This window comes from Tachypleus tridentatus, chromosome 2 (genome assembly GCF_004210375.1).
Source record: "Tachypleus tridentatus isolate NWPU-2018 chromosome 2, ASM421037v1, whole genome shotgun sequence".
NCBI lineage: Eukaryota > Metazoa > Arthropoda > Merostomata > Xiphosura > Limulidae > Tachypleus > Tachypleus tridentatus.
In genome coordinates this window covers 24,492,856-24,510,628 of record NC_134826.1, presented here as the reverse complement: position 1 = coordinate 24,510,628, position 17,773 = coordinate 24,492,856, and the positions used below count along the sequence as shown (strand labels likewise).

The window sequence follows — 17,773 nt, the reverse complement described above, 5'->3', positions numbered from 1 at the left end:
ATCCAATACCAGGCCACCTGGGTATCCACATCTGAGTGGCAGTAGAATGGGATGTGTTGTGGTTGGTCCTACAATAATCTAAAACTAGAAAACACCAGGAACCAACATCCAGGTAGCAACAGGATGGGGGAATTACACTTACTGGTACTAAATTAATCTAGCACCAAACCACTTGAGATCTGATATTTGGGCAGTGGTAGAATGAGGGATGCTGGCATGTTTTGAGTGGAAGTATATGAGGGGTTACATACACTACTCTGACATTATCACTACCACTCCACTTCCCATTGAAATGGCACCTTTCATTTAGTCCCTGACTACAATGTTACAATCAGTAATAGTTCTGCATGGTCCACTACCCCAGAGACTTGGAACTGGTACATGACAAAGATCTTTCATGCTCCACTCAAAGGAAAGGGGAGGAAAGAATTTGCAATGAAAAGACCTGCAGAAATGCCCAAAATATATCAACTGCCTACAGTGTAATGGGTAACCATCTGAACCTATTTTAAAAAGCCAATGGAGCAAGCACAGCACCTCCTGGTGATGGCTTTTTCCATAATAATTGAAGAAAGAAATATTGTCTGGACTGGACAGTAGACAGACATCCGAATTTACCACAACTACATCTCAAATGGTCTTGCAAAACATCCCACCTCAACAGAGAGCATGTATATAAAGCCAGGGCAGACAGTATGAGCACTTTCTGCTATCCTGACTTGATGTAGAATTTTAAAAAATATGTGTAGTCTAGACAACACCAGCCACCTGGTAGGATCCTTTCCTTCAAAGCTGAAAAAAAAAAAAAGAGAGAATCTACTCACCTGACACAGAATGATGGGTAGACAGAAGTTGCAAAAATGATGGCAAGTTGTAATCCTTGGAAGATAAGACAGCCAGACAGCAAAAACAATGGGCAATAAAGGTGGGAAATACATGCCACATGCCAACCAGAAGATCTCATTGAGTATGTCACATATGAGAGGTGAAGGAATGGGTGATGTGACAAATTTGATGAGAAGAAATCCATCTCAACAATAACTCCTTGTGAGTAATTCAATGTAGCATTTGAAGTAATCACAATAGGTATATCCCCAATGGTCCTTGAATTCAGAGGGAGTTCACTGTGTGTTGGTGTAGATATTTCAACTTAGCATCTTGACTGAATTTGGAAAGCCTGTAAGCCCCTCTAATTCCTTCAGAATAAAAAACGAAAATGTCTGCTCTAAAGGTTTGTTGACAAAGAATGAATTATGAAAAAATGAGGTATAGGTGCAGAATGAGGTGGAGACTACTGTTCAGTCTTCTAAATGTGATCACTTATCAATGAGCTGGTCTTTTGGTCTTTTATTATTTTAACTTTATTAGGATTTGGGAGATCAATAATATAAGGAGAAATATTCAATGCCTACCGACCCTATGGAATTCTACAAGAGGATACACTGAAATGCCAAATAAGGACACAGCAGTAATGCCAGGGCTTCATGAGCATTATTCCCTCGACTGACCCTAGTCCAACAGAACCACCAGAATGACCCAGGAGGGGGAGAAAAGCCGACCCCAAGTCCACCCATCTTAATGTTATAAGGCATGTCACTTAGGATAATTTATCTCAGATTAATGTCCATTTTATCCAATAAGACTGATACACACAATTTTCTTTCTTAACACAAATATATTTTAATATACAAACAAAAATACAATTTATAATAATGAATATTACAAATAATGATTTCCATACAACATTTTCAAACTTACAGACAGCACTGAGTCTCGTACATATGGTCTAAATGTTTTATCAGTGATCCAGTTCCATGCTGAGCAAATAAATTCAGAGTTAGTATTGTTTTGTTTTGGTTTGTTTTAAATTTTGCACAAAGCTACAAGAGGGCTATCTGTGCTAACATTCCCTAATTTAGCAGTGTAAGACTAGACGGAAGGCAGCTAGTTATCACCACCCACCACCAACTCTTAGCCTACTCTTTTACCAACTAATTGTAGGATTGACCATCACATTATAACATCCCCATGGCATAAAGGGCAAGCATGTTTGGTATGGTGGGGATTCGAATCTGCAACACTCAGATTACAAGTCAAAAGTCTTAACCACCCGATCATGCTAAGCCTAGTTGATATTGTTACACGTTGCTTACACTAGCTAACTTTGTTGGCATCATATCTCTGATTTTTTACCAATGAAGATATTTAATATCCTCTCAGAAATGCTAACATATGAAGTTAATTCACAGAAGTTGAACAGTTTGTAATGCTTGATATCTATAAACTTTCCTGGTAAAATTCTGTAGTTTACCAATTAATAGGTGTTATCACAATTAAAGCCTCCAAAGCTTATAAAATACTGACAATAGCAGAATAAAAAAATAAGTGTATCTCAGTGCAATGGGTTTGCATACCAATCATGTGAGATTCTTGAATTTTAACAATGTTCAAAAGCATGTTAGCACTTTTGTAAAACAAATATTTTTGTTCTTGCTCTTGAGAATCTTCTACAAATCTATAGAATGAGTGAAACTTGTGTAATACACATCCAGCAATATACAATACATGCATCAAACTAAAACGTGTAGGTATTAAAATAAACTTAATGGTAAATCCATTACATGCAACATTGATAAAAATCCTGAATTTCCCCTAGTGTGACATATTTTCTCTAGGCATCTTTATTTTATCCAAAACTCCTCCAATAACTATGAAATTAAATGTAAATTATTCAATATAAAATTATCATTATTCAGACAAACCATAATTTTTACAGCCTTCAATTATGTTTAAAGAGCTATCAAATGGAAAATCATGCTCCTTTTGCGACTCCCACCTATCACATTACCTCTTTTAGGTTTTGTTAATAGTTGTCTCTTATGTTTAATTACCTAAAGCCAATAGGTAGTCAAAGTTTTCATCTATCAAATGATGTGTTATACTGTGTTATGTTCTGAACAAAGAATTGTCAATTTCTCTTTCAATATAAGCTTTGTTCTCACAATAAAGATATCAACTAGTTTAGAGGAATCTGTAAATGCTCTTGGCATATAATTAGAAAGTCAGAAAATTGCAATATATATGAGAAATTGTCTTACTTTAACATGTTATTATTCTACATTCTTTGGTGCATTATTTAATTAAACATAAATTATCTAATACACTACTACCATTAGTATAAAAAGTAATGCAAAGAGTCATAGACAATCAACAATAAAAAGCAATAGAAAAGAATATGCAGGTACATACTTTATTTCTTGCTTTCTATGTGTATCTTTATCATTATCAAAGTAACTAAAATGTAAAAATAGGAATTTCTTCAGGCTAGTTAAGATTAAATTACGTAAAATAAATATTAACATTATAGCGTAAATCAATAGCATAATGTAAGTTCCACACTCCTCAGGTGATTTAAAACATATGATGGTGCAAATAGAACTTAGATACAAATTCAATGAGCAAAAACATAATAAAATTTAAGTATTAAAAAATGTATACTATTATGAGTTTAAAGATACTTAGAATAAACAAATATAGTTTCACGTAAAAATTTGAAATCATTACATAAAAACATAAAATGTTCTTTGGTGGTTATGAGCTCAGTCAAATTGACCAACCTTGTATAGAGTTAAAGTGGAGAAAATAACAGATAAAATACAAAGTTTTAAAACTATTTAAGACGTTTCAGAGATTATGGTAATAATATCTTAGATTTTTGAGATGATGAAAAGTATTTTTAACCATAATAAGAAAATCACTTTGTCCATGGGATAGTCATAAAAATACTTGATAAATTTAAAGACAAATCTTTTTCTTAGTTTTTAAAGATACTGAAAAATCTTAAATTTTATATGTGAAAGACTTGTAATATTTGCTAAATGTCTGTCAAATTCTATGAAGATACTCGTACTATGAGGAAAGTTAGAAGTATCAAAACTATGTTGATTTTAAATGAGTAAAAAGTGGTCATGTGTTCTGTCAATTCAACCAAGTTCAAAATCATAGCCAACAAAAACAATGGCATTACTAAATCTAGTAAAATAAATAATTATTTCGATAAAATAGAATATTTAAGTAAAGTGAGTAACATTTAGAGCAATTGAATCAAATTTATGAAACTTGACCAGAATCTTACTGATACGGTATTAGGGATACAAAATTACAAAGGCATTTCATGAAGTTAAAGTATTATAGTCTGTTCCATCACACGCAGTATTTAGTGAAAACATCATCACGAAATCAGTTAAGATTTTAGAATGGTCTTTCACTAAGACTTATAGCCTCAAATACTTAAATTTATGTTTTTACAGCTTAATTAGTTTACTTTAAAGACCTACACTACTAATGAATATATCCTAAAAAACATTTTTGAATCTTATAATGAATACTAAATCCAAAGTTTGAGAGTAAGCATTATCATGCTAGTTTTGACACAGTATTCTTGAAAATTACCTTTTTTTGAGATTTGCTGAATTTTACAACTAAGGAATTTTATTGTTGATGACAAGAAATCCAGAATAGATTAAAATTTTAATGCTTCTAACTTTCAATCTTCCTTCATGTAGTCTATAAAAAACCTCTTAAATACATTTCTGACATTATTCAGTAAAACTTGACAGTATCTATTTTCTCTATCTCAGAACAAAATCATTTAATTTGATTAACCTTGTAAATATCACTAAAAATAAAAATAAAAAATAAACATAAGTTACGGTTTCTTTCCTTCTAAAATGACTTCATCTTGTAAAAGAAACTACATTTATTTATCCTGCGTAGTCTTTAGCTGGTAACAGTATACATCTACATATAATTAAGTTTTATTGTTTTAATGCACTTTAGATTGCTCTTTGCACCATGTTTAACTGCTATTCAGGCCGTTATAAGTTGTAAATCATTTGGGCACATACAGCTCACAACTTCATTGAACTACATTACCTATGATCTGATCACATGTGCCTTGTGAAACATTTTTATTTATTTTAAATTTTATTTTATTTTTTATAAAATACCTAATATAATTTTATCTACCCTAAAAACACTTGCATTTTTACGTTTTAGTTACTGTTATAATAATAAAACAAAATTTATTTACCCAGTCGTCTTTTTTCCTTGCTGCGAGTTACAAGAAATATTTTGAAAGTTAGGTGAAACTGTCTACTTTTTGGATGTTATTAGTGTACATTCTTTGATGTATTGTTTAGTGCATAACTGCCATTAGTATAAAAGAAAATAGGGCAGCTGCCATCCATTCTACAAAGTTTCATCATGAATACTTTGACCAAACAATCTATCAAAGAAGGGTTAAGCACCATTGATAATGGACAAGAAAAAAGACCGTGTAAATACTATATTACCGTCATGTCTATTCTTTATTTATTATTATAAAAGTGAAACATAAAAAGGAGGATCTCTTTAGGTTAGTTAGGCAAATTAAAACAATAACAATATAATAAAAATATTTCACAAGGAATGAGGCATGCGTGCGAGCAGCTCATGGAAGCTTGTGGATAATATAATTTGATAATGTGAGCTGCACGTTCCCAAAGTGATTTATAACTAATAATGATACAGAGAACAGCTACACGTGATTCAGAAGATAACAAAGCATGCAATAAAAAAATAGAATTTCATTATAAATAGATGTTTCTGTTACAAGCTTAAAACTATTTGCAATAAATAAATGTAGTTTCATGTTAGAATTTGAAGTAATTATAGAAAGCAAAAAAACAGGGTAATTTAGATTTATTTTGTCACTGAAATTGACTGATCTCACATAGAGATAAGGTAGAGAAAATAACAGATATAGTTTTAATGAAAAATATGTCTGAAATGTATTTAGAAGGTTTTAGGGATTACGCAAAGAAAATTTCAGATTTTTGAAATAAAGAAAACTAATTTCAATTTTAATGTGAAAATTACTTTTCACACAGATAGTTCAAAATTAATACTCAATATATTCATGGACAAATCTATATTTTAGGTTATTAAAAATGCTTCACTAAAAATATGATTTCCTTGCATGTGAAAAACTTAAAATGTTAAGTGAAAAAACTGCCAAATGTCATGAAGATATAAACACTGCACTGAACATCAGATGCATCAAATCTATACATGAGACTTTAAACAAGTACAAAGAGGTCATGCAGTCAGTCAGATTGACCAAGCACATGTTAAGACAGTTAAACACAATGAAGCTCAGTAGTTAGATTTTGATGGGAATACCAGGACTTTTAAGACAGCTTTAAGTCATCAAAAAAATATAAAATTGTTGACAATGACAACAGCAATGGATGGTTTGGTCAAGTAAAATGCAACTTCTTGGGTAGAAGCTATGTGGTGAGGTGGACATTAGTGTTTTAATGGTCAGTCACAACATCTGGAAAATCCAATCCGTTTAGAACAGACAAAGCACACCAAATGCACTTACCTTACTGATCAGTAAAAGTGAAGACCATGATAGAATCGCACTCCAACACAAGTTCCTTAAACCTTAACCAAATTTGGAGACAGGCTTTGTCCACAAAAACTTGAGTAAATCTTTAATAAACTTGAAGTCTCGTCTAATATCATATCATTCAATGAATAAATCAAACACCTAACTAGTAAGACATAGTTCTTAAAACACATGGTGAGATTTCAAAATGATGTTGTCAATAAAAAGAGCACATAAATTGATAGAACAAGTGGGAAAACTGGAGGAAAGAAAGTGGAATTACAATAGTGGAGCAATCATGAAATTGTTAGATAGGAAATAAATAGATGCTACATAAATAAAACTGCTTTGTCCATTATAAATACCAGAACCTCTATATTATTGGAAGGAGAAGAGCCTGTGCCAAGGCCAGTGCCAAACATTCCAAATGTTACATAGCAGTAAAATTAATAGTAAAATAATCTTATTTACATAGGCTACTTGCTGTTAAAAATAAAAATATAATAAAAGTTATAAACTAAAATTGGTTCCTACTAGCTGATGACAGGACTCCACAAGAGAAAAAGAAAAGCTTACACTCTTGTCAGTGCTAAACACCTCCAACATGCAAATAAAGAGCACCAGGAGAACCACCAGCTTGCATTCTTAAATACATCAGTTCATGTTCATGATTTTAACCAATTTCTTCACATATGAAATTGTATTTTTACATTAAATACATCATACGTAGTTTATCAATTTAACTGTTCTTGCTGCAAGCAAAGTCACAATAGTTCTTATACAAGAAAGCTTTTGGCATAAATGAAAAAAATATGCAAATTTAGCACTAACTAAATCATGTCTTAGATCATGCCCTAGATGAATATGACAGTCCTTTGTTGAAATTAAGGTTTTAACAAGAATCAGTAATGAACAAAGCCTACATATAAAAAATATCTTCATTCATAATCTGAAGCTGCAACTTAATAAAAGCAGTTCAGCATATAAACTGTTACTTATACCAAGTCTTAAGGAAGATACACAACTGTTAACTAGTGCTCCTTTTACCTGCTATTAAGACTGCAAACATGCATTATTTTTCAAACTCTGTACTCAATTTTCATGAAAATTTAATAACTGCTTATTAAATGGAATATTCTTTAATTCTAAATACTTTCACATGAATAAGACATAAACAACAAAATTCTTCTCTTCACTCATTCTAAATTGATTTAATATGAAAATTCTATTTCAGATGTCTTTGCTTTAGTAAACTGTCTTCAAAATTTTGATTTCCAGTCCATACATACAGCTTGATTAAGCTTTTAACTATTTCCTGCTCATAAATAATTTTTCAGTATATATCTTAAAAAGAATAATCGCTGTAAAAATATCAAAGGTATGAAGTCAAAGTCAGATCTTAATGATTCCCCTATTACGAGAGAATCTCGAATGGTAGAAGAAACAACAAGTCCTAGGGTCCAGACTACTGCTTGAAACCAATTTAAATAACAAAGAATTCTGAAGATAAAATTTCATTTTCTTCTTACAGAAAATATCTTAAGAAGAAGAACAACTAAAGGTATATATTAATGCATTAATCTTGACATTCATAGATCTATTTAAGATAGATATTGAAAATCATTAATAATGTTTGAAGTCTCACTGGTCTTCACACTGTGGGTATAAAATCTAACATTTAAACTTGTTTATAAAAAATAAGTAGCATAAGAGAATATTCTAGTTTTAATAAGAAAGAAAAAAAATTCAAAAAAAAGTTCAAGTTATTGTAGTACCATTTATATTACATTTTATAGATAAAACTGCAACACTTTATTATTCATACATCACCTGAAGATGGTCCACTCGGAATGGATAAAACATTGCATTTATTTCCTTAAAAAAAAATGTTGACTGAAAAGCTGCACAGAATATTAAGTTCAATAACCCAATGAGATCTTTTTCTTAGATACTTACACCTGTTTTGCATAATATCTGTAATTCCCTATATCAAACAAATCAAATTTAGGGAAAATAAAATATTTACCTAGTTGTTTTATAAGTCATAACGACTAAATGCATCTGCAAAAGTAGGAAATTCATTCACATTTAATAAAACAGGAATTACATAAACTTAAAAATAACACTAGTTTTTTTTAAATAAAATCATACCACATCATCCTTTTTCAGCATAACTGAAACACCAACAACAGGCTTAGCCTCAGCATTGTTCATGTCGCTAACAGATATTGAAGATGGCTTCACCTACAAACAAAGTTCACTTTAATAGTAGAAAAATAAACAATACTGTGTAAAGTACAACAAAAATAAAGTAAAATTCATAATTACAGAACAAATGTTTCTAGAGATAAGTTTTGACACACTATTTCATGTGTCATCCTCACATAAAAGCACAAGATCTACTAATGAATAAGGCTGGGCAATCATAATAATTTACCAATTAGTTAATCAATAGGCTCCTTAATCAATTGTAATTGATTAAACATGCACAACCCCTACTGCATGTATAAGCTTACCTTATCCCAAGTTATATGTGCTGGTTCTCACTGAAGAAAATTTATGTAGTTTTTAAATGCATAAATACTCTTACAGTTCACAAACAAAAGGAATTGAAAGGTTTCTCAGAAACAAAAAAAATAATTACACCTACACATTTACTCTACTACTACAATATGATAGCCTAAATTTTGCTCTATCCAGAGTATCAAATCATATTTATGCTTTATGTATAGTTGTTTTTCTTTAGTAAATGAACAAATTACTTGATATGGTACCACACAATGGTCAACAAATGTTCAAGACCTACACAAGAACTAAGGAAAATGCTTTAAAATCAAGAAGTGGAAAATACAAGGTGTTCAGAAAATCACTGTGCAGTTTTGAAAGCAGTGATAACAGCATTCATTCAGTCTATTTCATGCCAGAACCCGATAGCAGTGTTTAGAAACAAAATAAGAAGGATCCAAGCCTGTATTGATGCCAATAGGAGTCACGTTCAACATTGTTTATAATTGTCACTCATATTTACCTTTGTATTCTACATTGAAACATGTCTGTTAATAAATATATAAGTGCATAGTGACTTTCTGAACACCCTGTATATTCTCAAGAAATGAATGGCAAAAATAAAGAATTTCTTAGAAACGGGTAGAAAAAATTCTAAAGAAAAAATGACAAGTGGGTTGTTTTGCTTGGACAAAACCACCTAAAGTTTGTAGAGTTGAAAAGAATTTTTTTCCTTCAAGAATTACACCAAATAAATGTCAGATAATGACAAAGTATTAATTTCAAAATATTTTGTGCTAAATTCAATGAAATATATTTGAAATTAACATATAAAACAGACTTTAAAATTTCTATCTCAAAAATATGATCTATTTATCAAAAATTATCAAAAGTAAAAAAAAACCCTGTTTTGAGATTTCAAGTACATTAATTTATAATTAAGTTTTAAACCTAAACTATGTACATGATAATGTGTTATACACACAAGGGGACTGCTTACAATTTAGAAACAATAAAATATAATATTTATTCACTTAACAGTAACCTTTTGAAACAATACTGTGTTGTTTTGCATATTTATAAGCATGTTCAGGACAAGGTTAAGCCCTTAAAGGCTGTACCTGGTGTAATAAACATTAACTTTTTCATATAGGAAAATGTAATTTTGGATAGATACTTTCTGCTTCTCACAAAAAAGTTTTTTTTTTATTTGTACTGAATTCCACTGAAACAAATTTTTGTTTGCCACTAATCTTGATTTCTGAGCACTAACATGCAAATTATTATGCAACAACCCACTATTAACAGGAATACAACATTACCTCTAACATAACAAGTGCCCCCTCTAAAATTGTGCTTATTAATCACTTCAAGCAAAGTATAATGGAAGTGAGGAGGTAAGTATTTATCTAAAATACATTTTACAGTTTATAATCTCACACTGAACTGAAGGAAGGCCAGTGAGTAGATAATCTCCTTTTACAAAGTACCAAAAGGAAAATCCATAAAGAGTAGCATTTCAGACAAGGAGGAAGAAGAGAAACACATATAATAACATTGTTCTGATCCATATATCAGTCAAAATTGGGTTGTAAAGGAGGAGGAAGGACAAGAGAGACATCTAAGGGATCCCAACCAAGGCTTCATTGGTCTATCAACCTCACCACATAAGGAATGAGGACTTCAAGAGATTTCCATGTCTCCAAAAGAGAACATTTGGGAGGAGAAGAAGGAAAAAATGTTGCAAATGAGACATTTCATGACTTGAAAATGAAGTGGAGCATATAGGGCTTAACAGAGAAAGCTGAAAACATCCAAATATGAACCACAAACTTTTGCAGGTGTGAGAAAAACTGCTCTACTTTGACAAGCTAACCCACCATGACTGTCACGTAGATGAAACTTAGGATGGAATACTGCTTTGTTATGTGAGGAGGCAAGAAGCAGCCAAATATCCACAGAACAATGAGACAAGGAGAAATTAATGGAATGAGAGGACCATAACTTTCAAAACTTACAAATCAACTTCCAAAGACCTCCCAATGTGGGGAAATTGAAGAAGCCTGGCTCCCATTAGCCATGATCTGAGAAGGGTATTCAGAGTAAGAGAAATACTGGAAAAGGTTATTCAATTATTAGGGTTCACTCCCCACTAAGGTCTAAGGGAGAAGCAACAATAATGCTACAAATAAGGGAAGTTATTTGTTTTTTTTTATAAAGCACAGAACTGCACACAGAGCTATTTGTGCTATTGAAACCCAGTTCCTAGCTGTAAGAGACTACAGGCACAGTGGTGTGTCACTGGGAACTAAGCAAAGTTGTAATGATGATAGTCAACAAGATGATCATCCACAGTATATCTGAACAGAAATTGTCCCCAAATGACTTACATAAACTCCTATATCAAGGGAAGAAGAAAACAGTGAAATAATGACCCAAAGGTTAGTCCATGGTAAAAAAAAACCATGGTTAGAACACAGGAAAAGAGAGATAAGAACAGAACATACATACTTGAATAATCAAATTCATTAAAGGTCTGGTGCAAGTCCAACAAAATGACACGACTGACAGCTATATTCAGGACAGGAAAAAATACACAAAAAAGTTATCAAAATACAAAACTTTCCAATAACTGAAAACAGTGATAAGACAGTCACCAGTTTGTTCTGTTTGTTTAATGAAATTGGTCAACTCCCAATGGACCAGAGCTGTAATTTCATGGGCCAAGAACTATGATTCCAATCCACTGAGCATGGCCAATAATTCTGCTGCAGAAGTTGTAGTCATACATTGCTGAAACTGTGAGTGTATAACTCACAAAATTGAAAAAGAAGAAGACAACTATTTCTTAACTTTCCACTAAAAGGAATGAAAATGGTAGCAAACAAAGTGATTAAACTTGTGGACAAGTAAAACAAACCACAAGCAAAATGAGACTGCCAATCGAGAAGTGGTTAAAAACTGCAAGATTACAGAGGGCATTAATTATGATACGGGTAGTGTTGCACTCCTATTGGTGGAAGATTGCTGCATACTCATTTGCATGTTAGTATGCATAAATAAGTTGGAGTAGCAAGCATAAATATGTGCCAATAGGGGCAATATAGGTCATGAAAACTTTTTGTGAGAGGAAATATATCTTATAGGGAGTAATGCATACATGAACTAAAGAAATGCAGGTACAAAACATACAGAATTCATTTGAAATTATGTAAGTTGTAAAACATAAAACAGATTTTCTTAAATATGATAAAGATTAAGTTCCACATAACAAAATAGCATCAGTTTATTAAAAAGATTAATGACTAGTCCTCTGAAAACATCAACAACTAACAATGTTAAATATTGCAACTAATGAAGGTTAACATTCTCTGGATCCAATAAGGCTTACCTAGCATTCACAGTATAACCTGCATTACTAAACAACCAGGGCTGCTGGTTGATAGAACTGCCAGATATTTAACTGCAAGTCTCCTATACTGTGAGTACAAATGGTTATTATCTGCCCAGAATTTCAAAGGGTTACCTTGTAGATGAAGAGAGTAAGTTGCCACATATCTATTTAGTTGCTCTTTTACAATAATTTAGGATTTATTTAATGTGGACATGTTTTTATTCTTGTAAGTTCACATCAGTAACTTCAAACCAACAGTGGTCTTTTGTTCTTGTTGTTGGTGGTAGTTTTTGAACTTCTTGGACATTGAAACTTCATGAAGTTTTCGTTTCACCAATAAACCAATCTCGATCGTTTCCTCTGAACAGCTGAATATTTGGTGTCAATTGTCAAACAAGTTCATTCTTTATCATAATACACACTTTTATCATATTCATTTAAGAATGGCATATCTTAAGCTTGGAATCCAAAAAGCACACCTTCATTAGAAAGTCAATAGTGGTAACTTATTTACATCTATTTTCAAGATCCTCAAGCACTGCTAGTTTAAATCTGAACTATTACTTCTGAGTAACCTTTGGCTGATTTTATGAGTATTTTTACTTGATATTGTGTAGGTAACAAACTTTATATAATGACATGACATTCACTTTTGAATTTTTAAGTAAATTATGAAAAAAAGACCCCAAAACTTCAGCTTTTCTATACTACTATTTTATAATTCTGGCATTAACTCTGGTTTATCCAACTTCATTAGTGTTGCACATACTGGGTTGTTGTTACTATACAGTTCTCTAACATGGCAGAAATGCCATTCCACCTCATCTCACAATAAAGGATCACCTTGTTTTCCGATACATCAAATCATTTATGCTTGTATACCAGACAAAATGTGGCAACAGCACTTTCACTGAGGTTCTTGCCAACTTAAAACAACACAAGATTACTTGGTACATTACTGTGTTTAGCCATTTTTTAATAACTAGGTTGAAGGCATACATTTGTTTCAACTTAAATTTTATTGTTATATTTTAATTGTAAATAACTAATAATCCTGCTACACATGCTGTAAATCCCTCAGGAAAAATAAAGCTCACATTATCCTATCAAATTATGCATTACGTAACTTATGAGCTGCTCATGAGAATATCTCATGAAAATTGTTTATTACTTTTAATATAACCTAATAAATTTCTCATTTTTATGATTTAGTTACTTTCAAAATAATAGATAAAGAAAAATCATGAAAAACATGAAATAGAGTATTTGCCTTTTTTTTTGGTATTCAATGCTGATGACACCTAACCCTACTTTTGTATATTAATGGTACCACTACTACTACTATGGTATATTTTTCTTTTAATTAACCATCTTTTTCTGAGCAAGTCACGAGATTGTAGTGAGTTCCATTCAAAACTTAATTAAATTACTTTATTTTCATGGTATACCATAAAGTTAGCATACAAGTATAGATAACAACCCACAGTTTAAAGTTTTAAGCTTTTATATGGCACTATTACAAAAGTATCTAGAATTTTCCCTAGTGTGAGAATTGTAATATTTTTTCTTTTCTAATTTATTTATTACCCTTCACAGAGTATGAAATTCAACATATATTATTCATTAGAATATTGTCATTGCTCAAGCAAAGCATAATTTTCATAGTCTTCAAACTTATTTAGTTACAGAGCTATGACATAGAAAATCAGACTCCTCTTACCATACCAACCTGTCACATCATCTCTTTTGGATTGACTCTCAATACAATGTTATTTACAACCAACAGGAAGCCTAGATTTTCTTCTATAAAATGATATATTACATTGTTTTTATAAAGAGAATTCGTAATAACGTTTTCAGTTCCAGTCTGATTCCCATGGGAAACACATGAAGAAGATTATGTGAGTTTTTATGGCACTTACTGCATAGTAAGAAAGCCATCAACTTTGAAAGTTATGGGACATTGTCTGCTCTCTTGCATGCTATTATTCCATGTTTTTGGTGCATTATTCACTTACTAAAAAATATTTATTACACTACTACCACTAGTATAAAAAAGTATGGTTAGGTGTCATTGATTGTCAGGAGCAAAAACAAACCAAACAAAAATGGAAAGCTTACTTTCTTGTTTTTTTGTGTATTATTTATTTATTGATATAAAAGTAAGTAAAATGTAAAAATAGGAACCTTTTAGTTGAGGGTACAGCAGGTAAAATTAATAATAATATAATAAATATTTTTAAATATCTAATGCACAATGTAATTGATAGTGTAAGATGAGTTGCACATTTGCCAAATGATTTGCATCTTATAATGGTGCAAACAGTAATCAGTTTTCAAAGGACAATAAAAGTTTAAATAGATATATACAGTTAGGGGTATAAAGTTATTTACAATAAAGAAATTTCACGTTACAATTTGAAGTCATTTTAGAATGAAAAGAGTATGTTAGATTTATTTCATTTCTTTTTCATAGTTATGAGGTCAGTCAAATTAACCAGCCTTGTACAATGTTATAATACAGACAATAACAGATAATATACAATTTTACTCATAAACATCATGAATATATAAAATACAGTATTTTTGTATATTTTTTAAATTATATATATTAGTGGACGTCTCTAGAAAAATAATTCATTAAAATTATAATTTTTGGTGTACAAAAGATGATGTTTACTCAAAGTCTGCCAAATTATGTAAAAATATATATGTAAAAATGGCTCGTTTGGGTTGAGAAAATTTTTTTTACGTAGAGGAGCAAACAACCTTTCGACCTTCTTTGGTCATCGTCAGGTTCACAAAGAAAGAAAGAAGTAACTGACCGGAAGCTGACCACATGTTTGAAAAGGGTTGCGTAACTGAGTGTTGGAATGAAGAGGGTGTGCTTAGATGTTTGAATATATAATTTTATATTATTTATTTTATTATTATTATTTATTATATTATATTTAATATAAGTATAAAGGTGTTTCTCTGTATTGTTTAATTTTGGGCTTGAGATATATTAAGTGTATTTAATTTTATAACACAAAATCTACAAGGAGTAATGATAATGAAGTCAGTCAAATCAGACACTTATTTGTTTAGAAAACAATACATTGTGTAACTTGACAGTTAAAACTCTGGTTTTCTATCAATTATAAATCTCACAGTATTTAAGTGTCAGAGATAACTACAAGTAATTTGTGAAAGAAAAGATGTGACAAGTGGGTAAGATATTCTAATTTATGGTAATTTGTGAAAGAAAAGATGTGACAAGTGGGTAAGATATTCTAATTTATGGTAATTTGTGAAAGAAAAGATGTGACAAGTGGGTAAGATATTCTAATTTATGGTAATTTGTGAAAGAAAAGATGTGACAAGTGGGTAAGATATTCTAATTTATGGTAATTTGTGAAAGAGAAGATGTGACAAGTGGGTAAGATATTCTAATTTATGGTAATTTGTGAAAGAAAAGATGACAAGTGGGTAAGATATTCTAATTTATGGTAATTTGTGAAAGAGAAGATGTGACAAGTGGGTAAGATATTCTAATTTATGGTAATTTGTGAAAGAAAAGATGTGACAAGTGGGTAAGATATTCTAATTTATGGTAATTTGTGAAAGAGAAGATGTGACAAGTGGGTAAGATATTCTAATTTATGGTAATTTGTGAAAGAGAAGATGTGACAAGTGGGTAAGATATTCTAATTTATGGTAATTTGTGAAAGAAAAGATGTGACAAGTGGGTAAGATATTCTAATTTATGGTAATTTGTGAAAGAGAAGATGTGACAAGTGGGTAAGATATTCTAATTTATGGTAATTTGTGAAAGAGAAGATGTGACAAGTGGGTAAGATATTCTAATTTATGGTAATTTGTGAAAGAAAGAGATGATGACAAGTGGGTAAGATATTCTAATTTATGGTAATTTGTGAAAGAGAAGATGTGACAAGTGGGTAAGATATTCTAATTTATGGTAATTTGTGAAAGAAAAGATGTGACAAGTGGGTAAGATATTCTAATTTATGGTAATTTGTGAAAGAAAAGATGTGACAAGTGGGTAAGATATTCTAATTTATGGTAATTTGTGAAAGAAAAGATGTGACAAGTGGGTAAGATATTCTAATTTATGGTAATTTGTGAAAGAGAAGATGTGACAAGTGGGTAAGATATTCTAATTTATGGCTCCTTAAACAAAGGATTGAAAGCTATAAAAGTATGCTTTTCATGAGTAATAACTATATTATAATGAATAAGTTACATTACCTTCATAACTATCAGAAGGAGGGTAAATAGATTAGTGAAGAGAGAAGACTAAGACAGCAAATGTCACAATTCTCATACTTGGGGAGACTGAGGATTTTTAAAATGTTTCCTTGTAAAAGTATGAACATAAAATTTGTATTATAAAAAAATTTGATTCTTCAACTATGTATGATGCCAAGTTTATTCGGATACCATCAAGTAGTTTAATTAAATTCTGAAAATAACTAAAATGTCATGGCATGAACATTTTTATCTTCCAAACTTAGATGCAGAAAATCAAAACCAACACAGTAATGAGTATAGTAAATTAAACATGCTATTCTTATGGTCTCACTTATAAAGATTAAAATATGTTGTTATACCAGTTAGATATCCTGCTGTTAATAATATTTTCAACTGTAATCCCAAACACATACCAGAAGCTTTGATCAGCTTAGAAGACTTAAATTAGTATCAAATCCATACACTAAGCTAACAATCAAAAATAATCTTTATGGCATGAATATAGTAATATGACAAAAATAGATATATTAAATACTCTAAATTTGTTTGTTCTTGTTAAGCACAAAACTGCATAATTTTGTATACGTACTGTGCACACTACAAGTATTAAAACCTGGTGTTTACAATTATTAGCCTTCATATTTAACACTGAACCACTGGGGTGCATATCAATAAAAAAAGAATAGGATATAAAACTTACTTAAAGAACATGTAAACACCAGTTTAATGTTAGCTTCAAATATTCTTGTATATTTAATGTTCATTTAAAAACCTAACATTAGTACAGTTTTAACACATTCCTACCTAACAACATATTGCAGCCAATGAAAGCCCAGTAAATAGTTTCAACAATGTAACTTTAGAAGAAACAGAAATTTGAGATACACTTTATAATGTATTACTAATTAGCAGTAGAGTTGGAAGCAAGCCAGTTAATAGTACAGAGAAAATATAATGTTTATGAAGATTGAAATTAATAAATAATCAAAAATTAAATCAGTACCTGAGTCACACAATAAACAGAAAACTGTTACTGTAAAATATAACTGTTTAATGTAACAAAAAATAAAAAAACTATAAGAAAAATCTAACAACTAATCCCATTTTAACTAACTTATCTTTCCTTTTATCTTTCCTTTATCTTTACTTAAATAAAATGTCATTCTTTCCTTTTAAGCTGCAAACTT

General features: G+C 30.7%; 1 protein-coding gene across 2 annotated transcripts in view; it reads right to left on the bottom strand.

The window, feature by feature from the left end:
* Positions 1-17,773, bottom strand: part of LOC143239652 (centrosomal protein of 120 kDa-like) — a 113,351-nt gene that overhangs the window by 64,366 nt on the left and 31,212 nt on the right. For both annotated transcript variants that reach the window (XM_076480982.1, XM_076480990.1), the window contains exon 6: positions 8,585-8,677. In XM_076480982.1, the coding sequence (XP_076337097.1) occupies positions 8,585-8,677 (93 nt within the window). The remainder of the gene's footprint in view (positions 1-8,584; positions 8,678-17,773) is intronic.